General features: G+C 38.4%; 1 protein-coding gene across 1 annotated transcript; it reads right to left on the bottom strand.

Annotated features, from left to right (window-relative positions):
- Nucleotides 1–1,776: 1,776 nt before the first annotated feature.
- LOC118734657 (dynein heavy chain 2, axonemal) lies at nt 1,777–25,503 on the bottom strand. Its single transcript, XM_036464364.1, has 16 exons — nt 25,412–25,503; nt 24,608–25,318; nt 23,775–24,534; nt 21,538–22,627; nt 20,125–20,295; nt 19,532–20,042; nt 16,687–17,071; nt 16,123–16,566; nt 11,675–14,854; nt 10,431–10,629; nt 7,852–10,373; nt 5,296–6,656; nt 3,947–4,051; nt 2,948–3,890; nt 2,389–2,879; nt 1,777–2,324 (listed from the first exon to the last, which is right to left on the bottom strand). Exons 1-16 carry the CDS (start codon nt 25,500–25,502, stop codon nt 1,777–1,779), a joined length of 13,512 nt encoding a protein of 4,503 aa, XP_036320257.1. The 5' UTR covers nt 25,503.
- Nucleotides 25,504–27,384: the final 1,881 nt, after the last annotated feature.

Below are 27,384 nucleotides of genomic sequence, written 5' to 3'. Positions count from 1 at the left end.
ACTCAGACATTTCGTTCATTTAGCTCAACCGTTCGCCACATTCAGCAGCATAATTATTTATTGTGCCTGCTGTTTGTCGCTATGTGCTCACCACAACCAATGGTTCAACATGTACGTGTATTTCAACGAAATTTTACGACTGGGACTTGATATGCCATAAGAAAAATAAAATAAAGTAAAATAAAATAAAGTAAGTCAAGTTTTGATAAGTCGAAGAGCAACTAAGTACATTAATAAATGGCAACACAAGAAATTAATCCAAATGAATAACACTAAAAACCTGTTGAATTCCTCAAGGGAATTATACATTTCTACACATTTATCCCACATTAGGACATTTGTATGCAGAATAATAAGGTCAGTGAATTTGTTTAATTTTCTTTAATTTTGCTCAGTATTTTCAGTAGAAGGGTTTTGACAAATTTAAAGGCTCAGAAATATGTTTAAATTTCTACATTTATTTACAAGGAAAATGCTAAAAGAGCTAATCAAAATTTGGTATAGTGTTGCCACCTTTCCAAAAGAGCTCGCAAACCAAACGTATGCGAGAAAAAGTATGCTTGGACTTTTTGTGGTCCCCACGTGCGGGATCTCGCAAGCGGAATTTTCAAGCAGGTGAAGACGGCCAGTTATATGAATTATTCTTGCTTTAGTATGAGGAACAATATAGGGTGAGTCTGTGTGCATAAAAATGAAAGCAATTTTTTAATTATGTGATATGACTTTAGAAATTTTACGCTTAAGAGTGTCGAGATTGAAAAATCAGTACAAATTTCGGAAATAAGGACTATTGCGTACAAAATTGGGAATTGAAAATTTCCAGTACAGCGAGTCAAAATTCAGTACTGTTCTTCCCAAATCAGTACGTCTGGCAACCGTATTGTTAGGCATTGTCGACTTTAATTCACGTCCACCCCCATCTAAAATACTGTCGGACGCAGCACCCAAGTTATCAGAGGTGCGTGTTACCGCACGGACCAGATAAGGTGCAATACTAGGTCCGTTTTTTTTTTTTTTTTTTTCTGAGCGCCTGTCTCGTTGTTTTTTTTTAAGCGACCGACTCCCTGCAGGCAATGTGGAAAATCTCCTAGTTATTTCTGTCTTGAAACAGCTCGCGAAAACCAATTGTATTACGAAGCGAGACGTAAAACTTTAGCATAATATTAGGGTGTGTGAAAATATTCAATTCTGAAGATGTCCTTCGCAGGCGGTATGGCTCATGACAGGGCTTAGTGGAAGCGAAAGCCTTTTAGAACAATGTGACGTTGTTTTCAACGACTTTATCGTTTGGCACATTATCTAATAACTTAAAAAATTTTATGATTTTTCCTTAACAGGCGGAGTGGAAAATTCTTCATTTTTGCGCTAAATTAAATAGAAAATGGCACTAACCAATTTTTAACAGCGACTCTAAATATTCGCACGTACGATTTTCTAGCGAACCAAAAAGAGTCAACATCGTTTAATTCAATTAATTGCTGTCGCATTTTGGTTCGTGTGCTCGATAATTATTTGCAATTATATGTAATTACATAATTACAGTTGCCGTTGTGAAGCGGCTGCGCTTTGTGCAGGCATGTGCGACGCGTTTTAGCCGCTTAGCGCGTTTACAGAAAAGACATAGCATTTTATTTAAAGTTAAAAAAACTTGCATTTTTTTGCCATAAAAACTGAAATAAATAATTTCACAAAATGCCATAAAAATAAGGAAAGCCCAAAACAAAACAATTAACAGTGAGGCAGCAAAGACAACCATAAAGCATTGCCATCCAACAGTTAGACGCTCAAACTGAGCAACAGAGCAGTGCCGCGCTTAATCCAATAGTCCGATTTCTCGAGCCCCGACTTCAAGTCCACGGGTATGATAAAGGAACCGGCACGTTGCGGATAATAATAGGCAGGGCACTGGTATACACCACGAGTCTTCTTCTTCAGATTCTCTACCGGCTTGAAGTGTATAACAGGCATTGGACAAATCAGCTCCATGGGCAGTGGATCTTGCAGGCATTGCATCTTGCGCAGCCAACCGGCACCCTCCAAATACAAATTACGCACATAGACGCCGCCACCTTCCCGCACAATGCGCGCCGCAGCCGCATCCTCCTCGATGAAGACATAAAAGTCCCATGACAATTCGTCGATGGGAGTGTGGGTGGCGCGTGCCGATGTCTGCAGCACGGCAGTGAGAAAGCCAGTGGGAAAAGTGTATGCGGCCAACCAAAAGAGCAACGGTGGTTTCAGTGTCTTGGCCCATTGCGCGAAATGTTCTATGCGTAGAATTAGATCACGCGACCACGAAGCGAGTGGTTTGAGGGAAGGATAAGCTAGCAGTGTTTCGGTAATATACATTTTAGAAGCCAAAAGCAAATAAGATTAGACAGAACTCACCTTGAAGCCACACCGCAGGCACGCGACCTTCATAAACTGACTGATAGATATCCTCTAATTCGGTGCTCATCACTACTAGGCCCTTTATGCCACGCTGTAAATCTCGCATGTGTATTTTCATTCTCCTCAACAAATAATTATAGCGCTCAATCTCCTGTAGCAGCACTACCTCGAGTGGCGAACGGTTAATGCCGATTAATTTGGCGGTCTGCTCGTAGTTGATTTCGTCCGGTATGCTGGCGTGTATGTCCTTAGCCAAGCGTAAGACCTTAGTCTCCATACTCTCACCCACCGCAGCGGTGGTTTGCTCCTGCATTGACATGAGCGTCTCGAAGAGCAAACGAGTTTCGCCAATCAGTGAAGCAATATCGGCATTGGGATGTTGGCCAAATGCTTCCGGTTTGTCGAAGTTTGGAAATTGTTGGATTTGATCGATGTAAGATTGTAGATCGCCATCCACAGGTATGAAGTAATTCAGCAGGGACGAGAGGCTGTAAATGGATGTAAGGCATGGCATGTCTATATTTGTACAGAGACGAAAACGCCTATTTAAACTTACCGGAATTTTTGGGTGGTCAAAGCCGCATCACAGTAAAACTGATTAATGTACGTTGTTAGTAGACGGCGATCCCAATCATCGGTCACGTGCCCACCATAATTGATGCCGGCAATGAGATATTTCAATGCACCCCAAGGTGTCTCCTCATATTCGTTCAAATACAAAGCCAGCAATACGTCTGAGACCTCAAAGTCAGAGTCATTGAAGCTATAAATAACATTCCAACCGAGCTGTAAAAATTTCTTGCGCTCCAATAGCACCGTATGAAAGAAGCAAAGCGCGAATAGTAGCTTCTTGTACTTGCCCGTTTCGTCAATCATGTCGAAGTTTTGCTCGTCAATATTATTGTACAGGCGACGCATATTGGCCTTTATGCCACGCGGTGGTTCGGTGGTCATTTTAATGCTTGTCTGTAGTATGGAAATCGGAAATTCGGGATGTGGACTCGAACTCAACCATAGTCGGAAGCGCTTGTGTAGCTGCATCGTCTGCATGGTAGCAATAATCTTGTCCAATGTTGGCATCCAACTCAAGGACAGATGACAATTGGCCAGAAAGACCCAGTTGCCATCGTGTACACCATCCATGATCATTTTCGTAGCGACTGGCGCCTGACCTTGACCCAAACTGAGTGAGAACATGCGTGAAGCCATTTTGCATTGTTCGGCAAGCGTCAGGAGCGATTGTGTTGGATCTACGCCAGGCGAAAGCACAAAGATGAGCGGCGTTTGAGGCATAGACTCGTCGAAAACGGCCTTCAAATCCAAAACGGGTGGCTCAACAAAACGCGGCCCAAGTGTATTGATAATAAATTGCGTGAGGCAGAAGGAGATGCGATCGGGACGTAAGCAACGTACGACGCAAATCTTTTGGAAATCCGTCAATTTGTCATTCCACTCGCCAACCAGATCTTCGGTCTCCGGCGAAGTTGTTGCGTACCACACTAAGTATTAAAGAAGGTTAATTGCAATTTAGAAAAGAAATCAGTTAAGTGCTTACTCTGCCACGCTTTTGAACTCTGCTCAAACGAATCGATAATGCCATGGAAGCCTGCAACTTTGTCTAGTTCAGTTATGTTATCCCAAGCTTGCTCGCTGATCCAGACTGCAAGTAAAAACGTAACTATACTTTTACAACTATATTTTTATTTTTCAAATAATAAAAACTCCGAAATAAAAGATAATTTAATAAAAAAACGATTTTTTTTTTTGAAAAAAGCAATAACATACATATGAAATAAGTTTCAAAATTAAGTGATTATTAAAAAATGTGTTCGGAAAAACTAAATGAAGTTTAAAAAGATAAATTTTTTGTTTTAAATAATATAATAAAAATTAAAAAGTAAATGAATTAAAAAGGTAAAAAAAAATAAAGTAACTTGCCAAAAATTAAATAGAATTAAAATCGCAAATTTTTTTTTTAAATAAAAAGATTTAATTTAAAAAAATATCGGAAAAAAGAATTTTTGTACCTAAAAATTAAATGAAATAAAAAATAATTTTTCTTTTTAAAACAATAAATTTTAAAAATTATAAGGAAATTGAATTGAAACAAAAAAAGTTCTAAAAAAACAAATTAAATGAAGTTAAAACAAATTTTCTTTTTAGAATAAAATCTAAAAATTAAAACAGAATTGAATTACAAAAGAAAAACAGTTCCTGAAAATTAACTGAAATAAAAAATATAGTTATTTTGAAAACAATGAAATTTAAAACATAAGCAAAAAAACGTATTAAAAAATATGAAAAAAATGTTTCTAAAAATTAAAGGATTTAAGGAATTATGTTTCGTTTTAAAGCAATAACATTTAAAAATTAAAAGAAAATTTTATAAAAAGTAAAAAAAAATAGTTCCTAGATATGAAATTAGAAAAAATATTTCTATTTATAAAATATTTAATAAAAAAATAAAAAATTTATTGAAAAGAAAGAAATATTTTATTCAAAAAATAAAATACGTTCCTTAAAAATAAAGTGAAACTAAGAAAACAAATATTTTGCTTTTTTAAACAATAAAATATAAAAATTAAAGAAAAAAAATTTAGCTAGCCGAGGACTCGATCTCGGATCTCTGGAATGGAACGCTAGTTCTTTGGTTAACTCGCTATTGCGACTGTTGGAGCAGCGAGAGCAAAATTAAATACAAGAGCTTTCTACCAAAAAAACTTTTCACCATAAAAGTGGGAAGGGAGCTTTTTTTTTGTCAGACTTTCATGCCAGAATAAACAAAATCCTTCAAACTAACTTGCCTACTGTCTTTCAATTTACTTACAAAAGCCTTTGAACTATCTTAGCCAGAATTGTCTTCTTACTTCGCATTTGGTAAATAGTCTGTGCCGATCTACTCACCTGGACTTGGATTGGGCGCCTGATTCTGTTTGTCCAGTACAATGCCACCCTTTAGAATAAAATCATATTCTGCCTCCACCAGCTTTCCGGCACATTGCAAAATTTTCGCCGTCATGTGTATGGAGAAGAGTAGCTTGTGCATTTCGAATAGGCCTCGACAGGTATTCTTATATACAGAATATGTGTGATAATCATTTATATTCTGTATGCGCTCAAATACGATTTGATGTTTCGGACTACGCTCAATTGATTGAATGAAGAGTAAAATATAGGCGGCAAGCGAAAACTCATACATCGGATCGATTTTTGACATATCCATTAGCACGAAGAAGAGTATGGCTGCGCGTTCGGCCGCCGGTTGATATTCTTGGCGAGCAGCATCGATCTCGATCTCTGTCACTTCGGCGGTGGCCAGCGATTCTTTCACCAAAACCGAAGTCTGACGTGACTTTTGTAACGTAGCGAAAAGTTCATCATCTTCCAGCAGTGAGCCGCGACTTTCATTTAGCAAACGCAAGATCTCGTTGTCCAATTCGATGAGTGTGCGTTTGTTACGCGCAATCGTCAAAACCAGCTCATCTTTTTGCTCCTCCAAAGCGGGTTTCTCTTTGCGCACAATTATGCCCAAGAGTTGTGCCTGCAAGCCGTCTTGCTTGACAGCGAAATTAACGATGGTCGTTTTCGATGAAATTTCCGGTGGATAGTGGGGATTGGTTATTTTTGTGGTTATGTAAAGTTTGAACTCATCATTGTAGGTTATGTATTTGTCATTGAACTTGATTAGCTTTTGGCCTCCTTGTATGGTAAAGCTTTTGCGCAAAATCGGATTAATGGCTTGATCCAAGTACTCGCTAACATTTTGAAGCAGTACTGGATTACCGGCGGACATCGCGCGTTCCAGCGAGCGTATATAATCATTTTGAGAGAAATCGATTACCTTCAAATCGTTATTGGCCTCGTAGTTTTTAATCCAAGTGTTCGCTTGTGATTGTGGATCGATGATGAGTGGCCAACGTTGGCCGCGCATAACAATTACACCATTTTCGGTGCTAAAGTCATCGGCAGGCAGACCCTGAATATTCCATTCGCGTATAGTTACGGCATCGCTGAGGAAAAGTGTTATTTTCATTTCATCTGTATAGGGAATTTGGTTCGATGCTATGAGTGCGATCCATTGCTCGATGAGTGACTCGCGGTATTTGGTGTCGAAGGGGCCAAGGTAGGATGTGAATGCGGTGGCTAATAGACAATCGCCAGGCAACTTTTCGAACGATAAATCCAAGGCAGCCACAGTCTCAATCCAACGTTCTCGTTCACCAGACAAGGATTCTACCAGGATAATTGCGCGCTCGAGTTGTTTTCTATGAGAAATAGGGTTAGAGTTGGGGAACTATGCTGAAAATCATTGCAAAAATAAAAGCAGTGTTATACTAATCATTCTTGCTGATCAGTAACAATTTATTAACTATGTATTGAAAAGAAAAGACGTGAAAATCAGGTACTCATGAAATGTGGTGTCTAAACTTCTATGTACGGCTTGTCAAAGCATTAGATGATTCTGTCACATACATAAATGAGTAAAGTTAGAAATTGAACATTAACTTCATTCCATTTTACACATTGTGCCGGGACCAGTATGACTTTTTCATAACCACATCGGCAGTAGTTCAGGACTATTTCATGTCGAGTTACGAACTAACCTGAAAATGCCTCGAAATAGTCTTAAAATTGTACTGAATTTTTTTTAAAAGATCGTAAACTTGTCCCAGAGAGATCTCGAACAAATCTTGAAAGGGTGTCGAAATAGCCATTTGCTAGTCTCAAAATTATCCCGAAATAGCCCCAAATGATCCCGATTTAGTCTCGAAATGTGCCTGAAATAGTCGTGAAATATCTCGAAATGGTCCTGAAATGGGCCTGAACCAGTTCCGAAATGGTCCTGAACTAGACCCGAATTGAACCCGAACTAGGACTGAACTAATCTTAAATGTTCCTTAAATAGCTACGAAATGGTATTAAAATAGTACTTAACAGTTCCCGAAATGATCTCGAAATGATCCCCCAATAGTCGCGAAGTGGTCCTGAGATAGTTCTGAACAGGTCCCGAAACGGTGGTAAAAGTCGTCAACTTGTTCCGAGATGATCGCAAACAAGTCTTTAGATGGTCTCTTATTAGTCGTAAAACGATCCCGACCTAGCCCCAAAATAGTTTTGAGCTAGTACCAAATGTTCTTGAAATACTGTTGGGTGACACAAGAAGCAGTTACAAATTTTCTGCTGGGCTACCGCAAATTTTACCCATACCGAGAGCTAAGGTATTTGTACACCAAAAATTCTGACAAAAATATCATGATTCTTAAGACCTTATTATAACTACTTTGGACCAACATATTTAGCCCTTAACAGCTCTGAGAAGCGCCACTATTTTGTCAGCAATTGCCCACTTCTTCGTAGTACTAGCTTGCCCTACTTATGTTTTTATTACTTATAAATTCTAAGTATTCAGCAACTTTTTTCAAATCACTGAAAATTCCCACACGTTACCCCAAAACTTACCTCAACTTTTCTTCTTTTATTCGCAGCTCATTAAGCATTTCAGTCTTTTCATTTAATTGCCGGTATAGTTCGGCAATTGCAGCATTAAGTTCCGCTAACTTTTTCATAGCAGCCGCCAACATGGCTTGCTTCTCGGCCAGCGAGCGCGTGGCATTGTCCAACTTCTCCTGCTTGGGCGCCACGATGCGATACACTTTGGCATAATTCTCAATGGCCATAATCCATTGCATAAGTGATTTACAAGCCACCGATACTATTGCGACCTTTTCTGGTTCGAGCTCCGGATTTTTCGTATACAAGCTAATGCGTTTTAGTGTTTTATCGGTGACATGATCACGATCAAAATTCTTCAAATCATTCAAAAAGTTTACATCGCCGAGCACCTTCTTAGCATTCTCCCATGTGGGCTCCTTGCCCAATATAATCAGTACGGCTTCCATAACCTTCTCAATTTTCATTGGCGGCCGTCCGTAAGACTTCACCTCAGCCACATCTTTCTTGCTTAAAGCATCTAAGGCTTTGATAGCCGCATCTATCATTGGTAGAACAACGTCCAAGTCGGCTTGCGCTGTTGCAGCCAATTCTAGACAAATAACTTCCTCTTGGCGTATAACTATCGCCTCCGCGTCAACTTTTTCTTTCTGTTCTGTAGCCTCCGCCTTTTGTATCTCAATGATTGCAATAAATTCTTCGCATTCCTTAGCTAAGACTTTCACTTGCTCCGAGCTGACTTTGAGTTCTTCCGACATTACTGAGACTTTCTCTTGTGTCTCTTGAATTTTCGAGAGTCCATTTCTTAGCTTGTTTGCGCTGGAAGATACCTCGTAGCGTTTGCTTTCGAGTAATGCCTTAAATCCGCTAACCAACTCTAAATAGTTGGGCGATGTAACGTAATTGTGTCGCTTTACTTCGGCCAACATTCGCACAGACATTTCGGCTACGCTCGAGTGAATTACGGAAAAGACATAGGCCACAGCTTTTTGTAACCTCTCTTCCGAGGTGATAACCAAGCTGTCTCTATGTTTCTCATCCTCTTTGCCGGGAACCGGTACATTTATCGGGAAGCCGAGTAAAAACTTTTGCGCTACCTCCAAAAGTGCTTCTTGTGGCCATAGACGAAACCAGTTCGGCGAGGTGTTGTTGATCAAGGCTGGGTACTGTCGTATATAGCTGCGAAACTCCTCGCCAATGGGACTCATCGCTAGTACAATGTGCATATTCTCACGCACATTTTGCATAAAGAAATTATATAGTGCTTCGGTGGTAAACTGCACGCCTGCCTTCTTTGCTGGACGTTCCAGTTCCGTTTTCAAATCTTCGAACTCCTCCGCCTTGAAAAGGTTCGCTTCACCGGTGCTCAGCATGTTGTTCAATATTTCAAGGAACGCCGTTTCGGCAATTTGTTCGTTGCTGAAAAGAAACACGGTGCCGCGTTGCTTGATGCCGGTGATCTTGTAGAGATTTTTCAGATCCTCTTTGAATTCATTCGTTTTGTACTTCTTTGTGACCTCTATTGTAAATGTGCCAAATTCGCAAATAAAAGCTGCCAATCGCACGAGTGACTGCCGCCCCGAACCGCCGATACCAATGTTCAACACGTGTCCGCGTGGTTGTGAGATGACACGCACGGCGCGCGTCACATGCTCGATAGCCTCCTTAAAGAATACCAGATTCATGCGCGCCATGCCCGGGAAGTTATTGTATTCCTCCATTTGCCGATTGATATACTTTCGCAAATCGTCGAAAACCAAATCTTCATAGTGACCTTGATTGCTCATAAAGTCGCCAAATATGGGTACGATTTTGTTGGGGCACAAACCGTGGAATGTGACCTCCATATACTTTCCTAGTATGTTGTTCACTTCATTCATAAACCAGCCCTGATCCAAGTCGTCGACCAAACGATCGCTGAATACACGAAACACTTCGTGCACCCACAAACGTAAGAACATAGCGCGCTTCGTCTGCGCTTCGTGATGACCGCGCAGCAGTCCCTGAAATATTTTCGATATGTCGCGCAAGTTGAACAAATAATGCGACTTGGCTGGCGTGGGCAGCATACGTGCAACCACAGCATTATATAGATCAATGGTGCTGGTTGTGATTTTCAGTGCGATCTCGCGTATATCATTGGCGAATGGTATCAACTTTTGCTGGAGCATGCTGCCGAAAATGCGCATGATTGTCGCCTCGTTGGGGAATGTCATATTGATTACGACGAAACGACTTTGCGTGCGTGGTGATATCTCCTGGCGTCCGCCACCCGGTGGGCCCATGGCAACCATGAGCAGCGTATTCTGTACATAGATCTTCTGTTGATTGCGGCGATTAAACCAATATTTGTAATCTATCCACTGTCGGATAAGTTCCAATGGCGGCTGCGATCCGTAGGTGTCTTTGGCAGGCATATTGAAGTCGTCCATGAAGCAAATCATACGCTTGCCGCCGATTGGGACGTAAATGGTTTTAGTGCGTTTTTCGGTGCGATTCTCAATGGATTCTTGTAAACCGGCGGCTGTAGTCTGTAAATAAGGGAATTTTTTAAGATGTTTTGGGAGGTGTCAATTCAAGCAATTTACCTGCGCCGAGATATTGATGGAGAGCACTGTATACTTATTTTTATCACACGAGTCCATTACACTGACTGCGGTAGATGTCTTGCCCGTGCCCACATTGCCCACTAGCATGACTGGGTGTTCTTCTTGCAACAGTTTAGAAACAAGATATTCATAGCGCACAGTGTCCACAGTGGGAACAATGATTTTATAGAAGGGAAGACTGCGGGAGAAAAATAAGAGGTCTTATGATTCTGAATAAAATTTGTTAAAGCATAGGTTGAAGGATTTCCCCTGTTGTCATGGTCTAGAACAGAACAATGTCCGGCGGACCAGGCTAATAAATTCTTAGGTATTTTATGCCCCTGAATTGAAATCTGAGGTCACAATCTGAAAGTGGGTTCTTTTTGAATACGAATACGGTAAGACCCAGAAAACGGAATATAAAAATCGAAACACTGATCTAAAGCAGTGACGATCAAAAAATATTTTTACCTAGTCCGTATCCAAACAAAATCTATAGGACTCTTTTTGATTGCGAAATGTGTTTTGGGTCCCAAGTGATTTTGAGTAGCTCTGCCCAAAACGCTTTGACGTAAGCCACAGATCAGAACGAGCTTTTACTCTGTCCACTTAGTACATTAGGGTGGACCAAAAAAAAATACATGAAATAAAAATACGAAAAACAGTTTTTCACCATATAAAATACATGGAAAACGTAATGGGCACTGAGGCATTTATAAATATAATTTTTTAACAAAAAATACGGGAATTTTTTCCATTTAAAAAAATTCTAACTTTTTAAATTTTTTGGACCAGCCAAAAAAAATGTATAGAAAGCATACAAAAGTTCTACATGTGGGAAAGGCGGTGCTCATCTAGAGCAATGATGGTCAAAACAGCCCCGCGGGCGGAACTCTTCAAAGCTATCTGTAGATTTTATGGATGAACGCGCCCAAAGTAAAAGCTCTCTATGAACATCACTGATCTAGACTCAGAAGTAGTAGCGATCATAGAGGACTTTTGCTCTGTGCACGACCATATAAAATCTATAAAAAGCTTTAATAAGCTTCTCCCGCGAGATTTGTTTGCGTAGTGACTGCTCTAAAGCAGCGATGGGCAGAGAGAGGCTTTACTCTGTTCGCGGCTATACAAAATCTATAGAAATCTTTAAAAAGCTGCTCTCTCGGCATGTATTTTCGTCCCGATTTTTTCAAAGCAGCGTAAAAGCTCTATCTGACCCTCTCCGCTCAAAACTCTAAACTCACTTTTCATCATATTTCCAAGCATCTGAAAGCTTGCTTTCCCACGGCATAAGTGTTCTATGTTCTGGATCGACATAATAATCATAAACGGTATCCTTGATGGGGAAGGAACTGTCTATTTCTCTTATGAAGAAATCTATGCGGAGGCGACTCTCTTCATCTACAGTTGCGCACACAGACCAAATGAGCGTGAATAGGTACCACAATTTACTCATTGTCTCCAGCAGTTCAGCATTACCAGATACAATACCATTTTGTTTTGTTGAAAAAGCTTCCAACAATTTGCACATTGACATAACCACATTCAACTGATTTGTCTTTACTATTTCCTTGCAATGAACTCGTTTGAACTCTAATACCCTATCCAGATAGTAGTCAAAATATTCGCGTAGAAAATTCACATGTTCTGGAAGTTTTTGCCGAGCCAACCATGAATTCACGTACGGACGCCAACCCCAGTCATTGTAATCATTGTACACCATGCCACAGCGTGATACCGTTGCCGGTGAGGCCACCGCCAGATCGGCTACTTCGAATAGCAGCGAAACTTGTGCTGGCATAGTTATACGTTCGCTATTCACCAATGTCAAAATTTTGTTGTCATCCATAACAGAATTCATGTTCTCAATCCACACCGCATCGACGGGCCCATCGAATAGCAGCCACTTCTGCGTGGGATCTTCATCGGCACATATAACACGCATAATTGCACTGAGTACACCGTCCAACCATTCGCCGGTCGCCAAATTGTATTCGCCATAAAGCTCGGCTAAATTGAGCGCCTTTGGATTGACTGGATGCACAATGACTGCCTCCCAGCCTGGATGTTTGTTGGCGTTCATACGCCCAAAGGCGCCTTGCAGACATTTCCAAGTCACCGACTTAGCGGTGCCCGTACTACCGATAATCATCGTAGAATGGCGTGAATTCTTCGTCTCATACAGCTCTATGATCTTTTTAATGGCGATTGGTATGAGCTGTAGACCATTGCTGCGTAGTTCATCCTCAATTGCGATCTTGAAATCGCTGTAGTCAATAATAGGTAATGTAACGCCTGGGAAGATGTCGGACATAATGCCATTGAAAAGTGGTAGATCGTTGGCTGTCAGCCGCGCCACATTCATATCGCGCATAGCCAAGTAAACGATTTCTTCTTCGTTAGTGTTTGGCAATTGGCGACGCTTGCGCCCAGCATAACGCAGCAATGCGACCATGGATCGTAGGCCGAAATCATAGTGATACTGCTTAGACAGCTGCTGCTTGGCCAGTTCGTAGAGCGTAAAGACCTTGCGTGCCAAGCTGCGGGTGTTCGTGAAGCCATCGGAAAAGAGCAAATTCTCGGCTATGATTGCGTTGTCCGGCACCATCATGGCGATCGGCCGGAACATAGATTTCAGGTTATCGGGCAGTTCTGTGCGTCCAGCATAGCCAGGATTCATGGTGATGAAGAGTCCGACGGTGTGTTTTAGTTTGATTACGCTACCCTCGAAGTTGAACTCGGTGAGTTTGGCGGAAAGTGCCGACATGATGGAGAGAATTTGTTGCGCTACGACGGACAAAACTTCGATATTGATGCGATTGAACTCATCGAAGCAGCCCCAAGCGCCAGTTTGCGCCAATCCAGAAAAGTTCTTGCCAATGCTCTTGTAGTCCAAACCCTCAGAGCAATTCGTGACAATGACCCAGATACCCAAAGCTTTGCCCAAGTCTTTAACTGTCTCAGTTTTGCCAGTGCCAGCTGGCCCTTTGGGACTGCCACCGCGATGTAAATGTAGTGCCGTTGTTAGCGTTATATAGCAACGATCAGTGAGCGGCGTGATCACAAGACGACCCGAGTTGCCGGTGTACTCGTAAGCATACCAATGCTCGGTGTTAGTTTGGCGTATGACGCAGAGTTCAGACTCGCGATGCCAATAGAAACGCAGCTGCGAAAACCATTCGAAATGGCTGACGTCTTTGCAATTAACCTTGTACATGCGTTCGATGACATCACGTCCGTGAATTTCAATGGTGATAAGGGTATTCACCTTGAGGCGCATGGTTTTCGGCAGGTCCTTACGACTCAGTTCCGAAAGTTTAGCCAAAACCTTATTCTGTTTACGATTCAGTTTGCGCAGTGGTTTCTTCTGATCAACCATCTTGCAATGGATAAGACTGCGCGTGCATTCGGTCGTCCATTGAATTTGACAAGTGGTGAGCAGCATTTGGCCTGGCCATAACGACATCCACTGCTCGCGGTTGCCAATAAGTTTCTTGAGCGAGGCACGAGTTTGCTTGAGTTTCTCTTTCATAACGCTCAACATGAAATCCTCTACGACATTTAGCCACTTCTCAGAGGGCCCATCGATATACAATACGTTGAGAAATTCCACATATTCGCCATCGTCCGAGTACATGCCCATTGCCTGAAACCGACTCATACCTTTGCCAACACGTTTCAACTCTAATCTGTACAAATTATCGAAAAGCTTCTTCAGATGTGGCTGCACCAGATCCGGGCGTTTGGCATTGCCCAAGATCTCCAATAAATCATCGTTGGAGATGAAATAGAAACGTGGAAACAATTGGCGTTTAGACTCCAAATAGATTTCGAGCGCACGTTGTATAACCTCGAGACGTTCGTCCATTTTATTGAAGCGCTCCAGCAGAAATGGTGGCTGGCGCAGATGTGTCGCACGCACAGCGTACTTAGCATTGTACATCTTGGCGCTAATCAAACGAAATTCATCAGTTAGGCTGGCAAAGCGTTTTGCCTCATTCGGCAATTGTTTGCGTATATCTTCGCCAGCGAAAATATTCTCCAAATATAACCATTGGCGTTGCACATTCAAAGCCGTTTCCAGCGTTTCGGCGACATAGGACAGAGTCTTCTCCCAGTAGTCGACAACCTCGATGAAAGGCTCCACAAAACGTGTCGACTTCATTGCTGATATTTGAACCATATGTTCCTCGAGCAACTGCATGCAATCGTCTACACTCTTTATGCGGTATATGCCATCTCTGTAGAACGCCATTTCGAAAGTTTGCTTGTGCCAAATACTTGCAATATTCTTAATGCCGTTTTCGATTTGAAGTTCCATTGTGGCGGCGTTTGAGATATCTTGGATCTCTTCGGAGTAAGCTTGAAAGTCCAAGTTGATAATAAGTTCGAGTTTAAACTTTTTGGAATCTTCGTCAAAATCCCTAAATTGGAAGAGTTGAGCTATGAAAACAGATTCTAGGGGAGAGGAGTACGAATACAAATCGCATTGAAGGGATTGAAGCGGTATTTGAGTGTGTAGAGCGATGAATGAGCGACTGAGAGAGTGACTCCAACTAGCGTATTATCTAGGACTTTTTAATAAGTATTGTAAATGATATTGTAGGTCTCTAGCTACAACTATTTTTCTAATATTTTTTTCCGAGAAGGTTTAGGCATCTGCGTGTTTTTTTAAATTCAGAAATTTAGGACTGATCTGATGCTAAATATGGCGTTTAATGTATCGAAACTCAAGAGGAATATGCGAATTTTTTGTTTGTTTGGAAAAGGGTTCCGTTATTTCTGCCATATTCTACTTAGAAAGCTACATATTTAAGGGAAACTAAATCTTGAAGATACATAGAATATGGTTCTCGAAAGGAAATATTTTCATATGGGTATCAAATATCGAAATTAATTTTAAAGTGGGTTGCCACCTGTTTATAAATTCAAAATGTATTTAATAAATAAGTTAATAGTAGTACTTTAATTTATGTGTCAAACAGGAAAGGTTTAAGCAAGGTTTTTTCTAAAGTGCTTTTGAAATAAACCTTTATTCATTAAATGAAATGCTACAAGGCGGGTGTCAAACGACAGAAGATACATAAATAATATTTTTCTCCAAAATAGCTTTGAAGGAGGCTCCCCTACCTGTCTTAAAAGTGTAAATTTGTTAACTGAAATATTAGACGGAGCTTCATACGTATTTACCTCAAATTATCATTTCTTTAACTTAATAAGAGAGTTGCCATATTTTCAAAATTGATGTAAAATATAACAATTTGGCATTGAAATGAAACTAAAATTGTTTACACAAATTCAAGTACAATCTGCGAAAGTTAAGATGCTCTTCATACTGAAATGGCTAATTCAGTTAGAATTTGGCACCGATACCAGAATTCCTATAGTTACAGGCAGACGGACATGGTTAAATCGACCCAACTCGACGCGTTGATAGTTTTGGTATAATTTTTACATAGATCTATCTATGTATTTTATCTTCTATTTAGTACTTACAAATATCGGACCAAAGTTAGAATACCAATTCATGAACATGAAGGGTATTAAAGCTAATTGTTCAACTACGTTAACTCCCTAGGTAGCCGCTTAACCTTTTTTAATCATTTCGCAAACGTAATGGTTTCCTATAAATCCCCATACACTCTCGCTTCTTCAATACGATCGCACTCTCAAAAAAACATTGTATATTTACACGCCAACAGTTTCTCGTACAGCATCCCAGTGACGCTTTCGCATGCACGGATTCTTTAGCGCCGTTATCAAAGGTAGTGTACGTCGAAAGCTATCGACATTTTTGGTAGCCACTTGCAACATTTCCCATTGCCGATCCATGTAACGTTTATTTAAGGTATTGAATTCCTTATATAGATTAATAGCAGTATCCTCCATCACATCAATATTTGTTTCCCAAAAGTTGGCTTTACGCCACTCATCCCATGCGGTTTGCCATTCGAGTATGAGCTCCCAAATACTTTTCACAGTTTGTAATTCATTTTCCAATTTTTTCAAATCCAAATTTTGCGGCTGATTGATATGAAATGTATCTAAATCATCAATAAGACTCTTCTGAAAGTTGAAACAATCGTGTACTTTATTCTCAATAATTCTCATATATTTAAGTGCAATTTTGGGTTTGCTGTTTGGGAAAAGGAAAGAAGGAAGGAAGTTAAGAAAGGATACGAGAGGTAAGGCAAAACGAAATGTTAATGCAAGATGCATGTGTATGTGTGTATGTTAGTTAAGGTGCAAATTTTACGTTTGTGCCGAAGTCGGTAGTTTGACCAAAAAGTCGGCTAGAAACTCTTTCATGACGGTCTTGAATTTGTCAGCCTGCCGCAGCAATTTTTTCTTGAATTCTTCCCGTGTCATATCTAGCATATCGCTAGAGTCCAATAGGATTTTCAAATACGCTTCCCACTCAGCATCTAAATTGTTGACAAGCTTGCGAGTCGCATCCGGTATTTCAACCAGATAATGATCCAACAATTTGAATAGGCTTAGTATGGCTGGAAATTCCTCTTGCTTGCGCGGTGCATCATTGAATAGAAATTCATAAAGTTCTGTGGCTTCACGTGCCTCTTTTAGATTACGTGGTACAATTTGAATGCGTTCGCCATTTTTGCGCATATAACGGTAGACACCTTGAAAGCGAAGAGAAGAGGATAAACGAAGTGTTAGTGGGGCTCAAGTGTTTTATAGACAGTTTAGAGTTAACCTTTTAATGAAATGCGTTTTAAGGCACTGAAAACTGGCCCTTAATGTACTAAAAGAAGGTATCTAGCGCCTGTTTGCAACATTGAAACAGATTTTCGCTGTTTCGCTAACACTTGCTTATACACCACACAATCCTCGAGACTAGCTGGTCAATTCTGGCTAAGATAGTAGAAAGTCTTTCGTAAGTCAAATGAAAAACAGATGGCAAGATATTTCGAAAGACGTTTGTTATTTTAGAGCAAGAGTCTAAGAAAAGAAGCTCTCTCATTCACCCTTTGTGGTGAAAAGCTTTTTCTAGAGAAAGTATATTATTTAGCTCGCTTCGGTATTTTTCTTTTTTATTTAATTTTTACCTTTAAAATTATTTATTATTAGATATATATTTTATTTTAAATTTATTTAATTTGTATAAAGTTATTTTATGTATTTTTTCTTTCTCAATTTAATATTCTTTTACTGTCTAGATGTTATTGTTTAAAAATTTATATTTTTTAAATTTCATTCACATTTTAGGAACTTGTTTAAATTTTTATTTTTTTTTATTTGTAAATTTTATTTAAAAATTTTTTTTTTCATTTGACTTTTTGCTTACTTTATTAATTTATTTTTTGAACTTAACTTGTGTTCAATCGTTTTAGCATTTATTTATTGGTTTTAAAAGAAAAACATATTTTTTATTTCATTTAATTTAATTTCATTTTATTTATTTTTATTTATTTTATTTCTATATTGTGACTTTGCTTTTTTGTCTTTTATTATCTAATTGTCTTTTAATTTTGAGATATGGATTTAAAAATAAGAATTATTTTTTTAATAGTTAATTTTTAAGTAGTATTATCTTTTCTTTTTATTTATTTTTTATTTTTCTAATTTAATGTTTAGATTTTATTGTTTTAAGAAGAAAAAAATTGTTTTAATTTCTGATTTATTTTAAGTTTTTTCTTTTATTAATTTAATTATCTTTTAATATTTAGATTTTATTGTTTTAAAATTAAAAGCATATATTTTTTAATTTGGTTTTTAGAGTTTTTTGTTTGTACTTTTTTCTCTCTTAATGATTAGATAATAATAATTTGATGTTATTGTCTTAAAAATACAGGCATATCGTCAATTCCATGTGAATAAATTGTTCCCAGAATTTAACGTGCACAATAAAAAAAAAATTGGGAAAAACTCTTTTTGTCTTGCTTTATTATTTTTGGGAATATTTATCCATTTGAAATTCGCGATAGGGCCGAATATTTTTTAAATTTCATTCAGCATTTAAGAACTTATTTTGCTTTTTGCTTTATTTAGTTAATTTTTTCTTGTATTAAATTTAATTTTCTTTTGATCTTTCTTTTGAAAAAGAAAAATAGTTTTTTTTTTGATTTCATTAAAATTTTAGAAACACTGCATTTTTCTTCTTTTTATTTTATTTTTATTTCTTTTTCATTTGTTAATTTCATTTTCTTTTAATACTAACATACATGTTATTGGGTTAAATTGAAAAATATTTATGTTTTATTTGGTCTAATTTTTTATTTTAATTGTTTTATTTTTTTCAGTTTAATTTATAGATTTTGTTGTTTTTTATCTTTTATAATTTCTTTTAATTTTTGGTTTTGTTTTGTGAATAAAAATATTTATTGCATTTAATTTTTAAAAATATTTTTATTTATTTTTGCATTATTTTAATTTTATTCTATTTCCTTTGTTTAGTTTTTTTTTTTTATTTATGAGTTTATATTGTTTTTAAGAACAAAAAAAAACATTTTTTTTAATTTTATTTCATTTCGTTATACTTATTGCTAAAAGGCGAACAGCATAACGCTAAGACCTCCTCGTTAGATTAGTCTCCCGAGAGACAGTAAAGATTTCTTCCGTATATCATTGAAATCTCATTTTTCAATGAGCATGCTTTGGCCACATTTTGGCAATGTAAACTGGTCTTTGGAAGAACGTGGACCTCCATGATTAGATCAATTATCAGTATTGTATCAGAGATATAGTGAAGCAGACTATCAATCAAGAGCGTGGGACATCTGCTTGCCAAATTTCCAAGAACAGTCACCGTGTGCTAAACGGGAGCCTCCTCTACAACGTCTGGGGCTACTTTTGACGCTCTGCTGCACTTACCATCATCCAGGATAATGCGCCACCAATAGTTGATTCTACAATTTTGAGTTCCCTGGTGCTAAATACTGGTTTAATACCAAAATTGATATTCATTGGTCCTCAACCAGTTATAGCACTCCCACTCACTTCGGCCATCAAAGCCAAAGCCAGAAACTGTGTGGATATTTCGCTCAACAATGACTGCCCCTTCCTGCCTTTAAGACGATGAGACGGCGGAGTACTGTTTCGTCGTCTGCACCGCCTTTGTAAGAAGTTTCCTTTACACTTACCATTTATTTTTGTGGTTGCACGTCGTAGCAATAACTTAATATTCAACATTTGCCATTTTTCGATATAATCCATAATGGTGTTCTTAAGAAAGTTCTGATTCACCAGTATGAAGTACACATTTACAATGGAATCCTTTAGGCCGATTTCATCTGCCAATAAGCTATAATTCTCAATACTCTGCTCGAAAATCTGCGCTCTTTGATCAGTTGCCAGTATGTTTTTCGTAAATTCTGCTTCCGTTTTCTCCCAAATATGACGATAAACACGCCAGCCCTTGAGAAACGTTTCGATCTCTTCCTCATTATATTTCACTTCATATTCCAGTGATGATTGAATTTCTTTAGCATCAGCATCTTTGGCAAAAGTTGAAGAAAATAATGGCTGCTGATACGCTTTTGGTAGTTTAAGTTTAGTTGTTAGTCTAGGGAAAATCGCCAAACTTGTGCTAACACGTTCAAACATGCCGAAAAAGAGTTGAATGATTTCTTTCATAGGAGGTTTCAGTTGTATCTACAAATAAAATGTAATGGATGGATGAAAATATGTAAGATAGTGTAAAGCTTGCATTGGCAGAATGTGTTTTTTTATTTACCTTGCCGTCTACTATATCCGCCTCTAAAATGAGTATAGGCGAAGGAAGTATGTCACCTTCGGAACGTACCAGATTGTAAATATTCATTAGGGAGTTACGCGCACTGGTCATAAGTGCAGCGCTCAACATATTGTCAAATTGGGTGACATATTCGTACCACTCAGTTTCCATCTTAAAGGAAAAATTAATACATGAATGATTTAAAAAGAGATCAGAACCCCAATCGCGGCACCTCAGATCGAAGGATTGCTCGGTTCAAATCGAATGGAATAAAACGACACCTGTTTGCTGTAAAATACAATTTGGATCTAAAAAGCAGATTCTGTATCGAGTACCGTTCAGGGCAATTCTGGCAACTGTTTTTCAATACACCGCAGTCTTTCGAAAGACAAAAGCCTTTCGTAACACAATGGTCAATTCAGGCAACTATGTATTTTGAAAGCTCTTTTAGATTTTTTTTAGAGAATTGAAAGATCTGCTAACGAAAAGGTTTTAGTGTTTTTCTGATTGTCTTTTAGCAATAAGTTTTCTAAAAATTAAATGAAATAAAAAACTATTCTTAAAAAAAAAGAAAATAAAATTAATTAAAAAAAGAAAAACTAAGAAAATTAAGTGTCTAAAAACTAAATGATTATTAAAAATATGTTTTTAAGCAATAAAATCTAAAAATTGAAGGGAATTCAAAATAAAAAAAAAAACATAAAATCAATTAAATTAAGGAAAAACATAAAATAAGTTTCTAAAAATTAAATGATATTAAAAAATAGTTTCTTTAAAAAAACCACAATCAAAAAGTTAAAGGAAAATTAAATTAAAAATTAATATTATAAGTTTCTTAAATTCAAATGATTATTAAAAAATTTTTCTTTTTAAAATACTAAAATCCAAAAACTAAAATAAAAAAATAAGCAGCTACAACTTAAATGAAATTAAAAAAAAAATTATATTTTTCTTTTACGAATAATAAAATCTAAAAACTAAACAAAATGAAATAAAAAATAATGAAATTCAAAAAAGAAAAAATAATGAGTAAGTTTCTAAAAACTAAATGAAATTAATACAAATATGTTTACTTTAATGTTTAATATATTTAGATAATCCAATCAAAATTTAAATGAAAATTAAATAAAAAAAATTATCAAAAACGAAACAAATTAAAAGTCCCTGAAAATTAAACGAACTTAAAATATAATATTTTTCTTTTAAAGCAACGAAATCTAAAAATTTAGTTTTTAAAAATTAAATTAAATTAAAAAAAAAATAGTTCAACTATCTTAGCCAGAATTGCTCTGTTAATCTGTAAATGAAACTTCGAGTCGCGTTTCTTCGATCACGAATACCGCGATTCGGTGCCAGATTTTGATACTGACTATTTAAACATACCGGAGAGCTAAACATTCAGGCACTACTAACCTCATCTAAAACCGGTTGAAATTCCGTGAACACCGCAAAGAGTACATCGACAATAGTGTCGTAGTAAGCCAAAATAGCATTCGTCGCTTTGCGTGTGGCGGCCTGCAGTGCCAGCTCGAACACCGACAATTCCACAGCTCCACTTAAAACTACCTTAAGCAATGCTGTGTCACAGATTTTCTCACACGTCTTGGCAATCTGACGATTAGCGCGCTTGTAAATATCCAATGAGTCCTGCAATTTCTTGGTGTGCTTTGCACAATCTGCTATATAGGCGTCGCTCAATTCGCCACTCCAAGTGAGCTTGAAGAGGCCAGGCGCAATTTTGCGATCACAAGCATGGATAAGAGCACGAAATAGATTACGCTCTTGTTCCGAGAGAGCAGCAAGTATGCGATTGTAGTCCAAACAAACCGTTAGCACACTATTGTACACAAACTGTAACGTGCTATAGCGATCGTAAACCTTACGAATCAGCGCTGGTATTTGAAAGCCAAGATTATCGAAATGACGCGCTTGCTCGCATATGCTCAGCAGTGTACGATCCATATTGCACTCGATTAGGCCACGTTTCACCTTACTGCGCACGATCAACGTACGCTCCAAGCGGCTCTCCAAAGTGTTGCTACTACAATTTTTCACCCACTCATCGAAAGCTTTTTTGATTTCTTTTGTGTAGTCCTTTTTGAGATGTTCAAATTTTTCGAGTACAATTTTCGCTTCCGGCACAATTGGCAACCAATCGGAGGTATTGAGTCGATCGCGTAGCCACTGTAGACGCTCAAGATTTATACGATAGCCAACGGCGCGAGAAACATAATACGGCATCCAAGACTCATGCAGCTTAACACGTTCCAACAACATTTTTGTAGTCTCTGACATTTCCTTGTCGAACATTAACCAGACGTCACTCACTTGACGAAGGTACGTTTTTCGTATGCTGGCGCGATAAGAGTAGAAGAGTGTTACGTTCAACACCTCGAGACCCTCCTCGATATTGCAGATTCGTTGAAAAACATTCGACATCAGCCGTTGAATGGTCTCTTCGAAACTTAGGACTGTGCGGCGATATTTCAGAACCTCTTCATACCTGCAACAAAAGTGAACAAATTTTAAGACATCGGGGTTTATTAAGGTTTTGGAGGTTTTTTCGTTACTGCGGGCTATACACTAGCCAACCATTTAAGCATACAAACCATGATAAAGGCTTTACCTATCTAAACAGGTTTAGATAGACGGAATAACAACCCTATTAAGAAATCCTCGATAACCATTTGCACCACCAGGATGAAAGAGGTCGGGCAACAGCTGAGATTCCACGCCACCGAAATACCAATTATTCGGGTAACTTTTGATGCCGGCTCTCTTTTTCAGCGCACGCAACCGTAATTGCAAATAAAGTACAGAACCGGGGACTAGTAGGAAGCAGTGGATGAATCCCTAGGTCAGCCAAACTGCAGCACTTCGAACAACTGTCCGATGTCGCCTGAAGATCACCTTCATAACCAGGCCCAGATGCGTCAAGTTAAAGGGCTCAACATTATGATCAGCAAGCAGTTCCCTATCGGTTGCTACATACGAGAGCTCCCAAACAGGCACTTGCTGGGGAACTGAAGAATGAGGTTCACAAGTACGTACGCCAATCACTGGACTCGGTGCCGTGAACTTTGAATGAGTTCATCGGAATTAAGTCCACTCCAATTTCAGAGGAGAGTTTCTGCTATCAAGAGAGACACTGGCTCAATTGCGGTCTGGGTACTGGAGTAGGTTGAACTCTTACTATCCCGACTACACCCCGACGTACCTTATGTATGTCCAGCATGTGAAGTTTCCCTAAATGACAACAACCACCTCTTCACATGCCCACTCAACCGAACTCAACTAGTCCGACCTCTTTGAAAAGGCACGTTTCCTGGGCCAACTATTAGTCGAGCTTGACAACTATTGAGACTCTTGGCAGGTTTAAGTAGCCGCTACAATCACAACAACGACATAATAACGCCGACTAAAACATCTTGATATTCAATGTTGGTTGCCTAATGTGTAGTCAGCAGAAGAGTGCTGGACTTCAAGTTTAAGAAAAGTTAAAAGATAATCGTTTCTCCACACAAGAGTTTTCAGTTTAATAGTTTAGATGACTCTTGGTATAACCCCTTGGCTAGTTTCTTGCTTGCTCTCGGACCATTAGGCGATTTTATAAGCGTGAAGGTGTGAGAGCCTAAGTATCTCCTACTCACCACTCGTTTTTGTTGACGTTTAATATTAGCTCTTTGGAATCATGTTCTAATGCTTCCAGCAGTATCATAAATTGTTTCTCAACGCCCTCTGCTGTTCGCTCGAATTCCTCGCCGTTAGTACCGCCAAAGGTAGGCTTTGGTATTGCCTCAGTTTCATCTAGACGTCCAAATACAATCATCGACTCACAAATGTCAATAAGATCATTGAGCCGCTCAATGAAAGCATCCACATGATTGAAAATCATTGCATTTTCCAAATCCCAACCGATTTTAGGCTCACGCGTGGCATGCTCCTTGGACATTATGTCATAGATGGCCTTGTATGAGAGACAGCAATCGATTGACATATTAGCCATACGTATGCCAAAACGCGAGTTGCCCTGTAACACCTTATAGACATTGACTTGGTCGAGACAAAATTTTATAATCTGATTGCTGAGGTTACGAAATAGTCCGGTGATGAGTTCGCGACGTTGATAGTACTCGGAGTTCAACCATATGTAACGTATGATATTCACAATTCGTGGTATGAGTGCTGCTACTGCAGCGGGGGATTCGGCTTTGTCAATCAACGAGCAAGGCTCGATGAGTAAGAATAGATATTTAATATTTGATTTGGCTTCTTCCATTTCATTGTGGCACTCTTCGATCAGTTCATCCACTTGCTTAATATAAACGGAATGAGAGTTGCGCAATACTTGTATGATCTGCTGTACGTCTTCGTGTTGCAGTTGTGTGTCTAATCCTTGGAGTACTTCGACTACGAAAAGCAAAGGATAGGGGAAAATTTTTAAATTTAGTTTAAGTAGAAAATTTTTAAATCAGATACTCACATCTATACAGCCAGAATTCATACTCTTCTGTGGGCACCACGAAATCATGTTGAACCACAAGCGTCTTATCGTTCAAAAGCGTGCGTATTTGCGTTGTCCAGTAGACTACAATCGATTCGAGATTTTTGACAAATTCGCGATCGTGTTGCACATCTGGGCGTGAGATCTGCTTCACCACATAGGGCACATACAAAACTGTCAGACCAGCCATCTTGTAATGCAAGCTAGTGAGATAGCAGAGAAATTTATCCATTGCTCGGCAGAAGCGACTCTTGATATTGTCATTCCAATCTTTGTAATTGCGAAATATAGGTTGATAGACATATTGCATAATCTTCAGCAGGCAGCCGTCGACATCCTCGTGAATGGTGCCAAAGTAAATTTCATCATGAAAACCTTCAACAGTAAAGATCTGATTTGGCTTGCGTCCATAGTAACAAATATCGGCGACCGGCGCCAGCGGAAAGCCCAAACACACGCTAAGTATGTTGCGATCGTAGAAGATCGTCATCAGCGGATGATTCACCTCCATGAACCAACGTTTGATAGTATTGAGCGTTTGCTCATTCCAATCGCGATGATCTAAAGCGAACAGCATTGTCATGCGCTGCACGTACATGGTGAGCTTATTCAAATCCTCTTCGGTATACTCCGGCACCGGTATGACGGGCGCGATGGGCAACAAATCCTTTTTCTTTTTATCAGCAGCCTCTGCGGAACAGAAAGCGATTGCGTAATACATACGTATGTATGTACGCGAAAAAATATTCGTATATAGGAGCCTTTAAAAGAATACCCACTCACCTTGTCCATCCATCGAGGAACTACTCGACATGCTGAACGCATCACCGACAGCATCTTTGTCCACAGCATGTTCGGATGATTTGCCCTTCATGGACATTTTGCTGGTCAGCAGCTGCGTCTATTCGCTTTGGAAATTGCTTTTGAAATGTGAAAATTTTTGAAAACTATTTGGCAAATATGCAACAGTTTCCATGTAGTCAAGATTTTGTTGTCAATGCGAAGTTTCTGTTGCTATTTTGAATACGAAAGGGGAATTTGTTTATTGCGGTTGCTTGGCAGCGTTATTTGAGGTTGATTTGTTTGTAAACAATGTAGCGCAAAAAAGCACTTTAAGTTCGGTTTCTAATAGCAACCAACAGCTGATTATGTTTTTATTTTGATTTCATATCCATACACAATTTATAAAAAATTTGTTTTGATCGCCGTTTTTATTTTTTTGTTTTCGGCTTCAAAACCATTCGAGTTACCTAGCAACATATTTCGATTTTTTTGTTTGTAAACAAAAAATTTGTAAATAAACAATGCAATTTTGTTGCCAATGGCAACCTCACAGCTGATTGTGTTTTTATTTGGATTCTAATACTTTGCTTTCTTTTATTTTAATTTCTTTTGGTTTCAAGTTGAAAAATTGTATGAAAAGCTTGCCAAAGCTCATTATTTATTTTGAAGTAATATCGTAAGCATTTGGCTAAGGCAGGTACGTTCCGAAGAAAAAATGATCGTATAATTACATATATGTATATTAGGGCGGGCCAATTTGTTTGGTAGATATTTTCTACTGTGCGCGTATATCGCAAACGCATTCCGCGTGTAATTCTAAGCAAAATTTCCGAAGAAACCATGGGTCTAATATCAATTTTTAGTTTGCCAAATTGCGCAGTTACATACGTTTATTACCATTTTGCTGTAGTATCGTAAAGAACTGCTTACATTTTTTTTTATAAAAACATGCTATAAGAGGTTGTTGGTAAGAGTATCCATTTCTGCACTTACCTTTTTCTTCAAACTTCCACCAGTGGTCGCAGCAATGTAAATTTTTAAATTTACTTCGGAACCAATTTTTGCAATTTGGCAAACTCCTAACTGATTTCAGGCCCAGGGTTTCTTAGGAAAATTTGCTTAGAATTGTAGAATCCTCCTATGCTATACGAACACAGTAAAAAAATTGACCCGCTCTAATGTTTTTTGCATATGATTGAAAAATTTATTTAATACGGTATTATTAAATTTTATTAATGAAATAGTTAGTTTGAAAATTATGTGAATCGATTAAAAATACAATTTTATATGCTAGAGTCTATGTATGTATGTGCACTAGGGTGGTCTAAAATAAGTAAAGTCGGAGTTTTAATGCTCTCACTCCCTAAGATTGTTCAATACTAAAAAAAAAAATTATACTCCTGGTGTTTTATTTTGAAAAAAAAAACGTTGAGAGGTAGCTAAAGCGCTCAAAGTTTCCATGTAATTTATATGGGAGAATTCGTATGAATTGCACAGTATTCTTGAAAATCAATATTTTTCTCTCGGAAAACTTTATTTCTCTTCAGGAGACCTTCAGTAATAATAATTAGGTATTTAACAACTTCCCTGTCCAATGAGTCATATGTGACTCACGAGAGCGTGTTGAAATAAGTTCATGAGTCACATGTGACTCATTTTTGTGTACAATTTCGGAAAAATTTTTTGGTGTGAAGGGTACGCGATATTTTTTTAAATGATACGTGGACGTACGGCAAAAAACCAAACGTAAAAATATATGAAAGAAAATTTCGAGATTTTTTTCCTGAAAGTCCTCTTTTAGTAAAAAGAAAAAGCGCAAAATAAATATAGGTTAGGTTAGGTAAGCGGGCTGCCTCCGCATGTGGAGGCACACTTGGACTCGACTAAGCTGTCCGCTGTAATGCCCTCAGAGGGGGGAGGGGAAAAGGGACGCAGGGAGGGGAAAGAGGGAGGAAGCTATGGGAGAAGGACGA

This window comes from Rhagoletis pomonella, unplaced genomic scaffold, assembly GCF_013731165.1.
Source record: "Rhagoletis pomonella isolate Grant_MI unplaced genomic scaffold, Rhpom_1.0 Rhpom_scaffold_00002, whole genome shotgun sequence".
NCBI classification, from domain to species: Eukaryota; Metazoa; Arthropoda; class Insecta; order Diptera; family Tephritidae; genus Rhagoletis; species Rhagoletis pomonella.
This window is presented reverse-complemented; position numbering and strand designations above follow the sequence as displayed.

What these genes read in the sequence shown, in the direction of transcription:
- LOC118734657 (XM_036464364.1), bottom strand. Translation starts at nt 25,502, where the DNA reads ATGAAGGGCAAATCATCCGAACATGCTGTGGACAAAGATGCTGTCGGT. An exon ending in TGAATTCTGGCTGTATAGAT is followed by an intron (nt 24,535 to 24,607) that starts GTGAGTATCTGA and finishes TGCTTTTCGTAG; the next exon opens with TCGAAGTACTCCAAGGATTA. An exon ending in TTCAACCGGTTTTAGATGAG is followed by an intron (nt 20,296 to 21,537) that starts GTTAGTAGTGCC and finishes TTTTCCTTTAAG; the next exon opens with ATGGAAACTGAGTGGTACGA.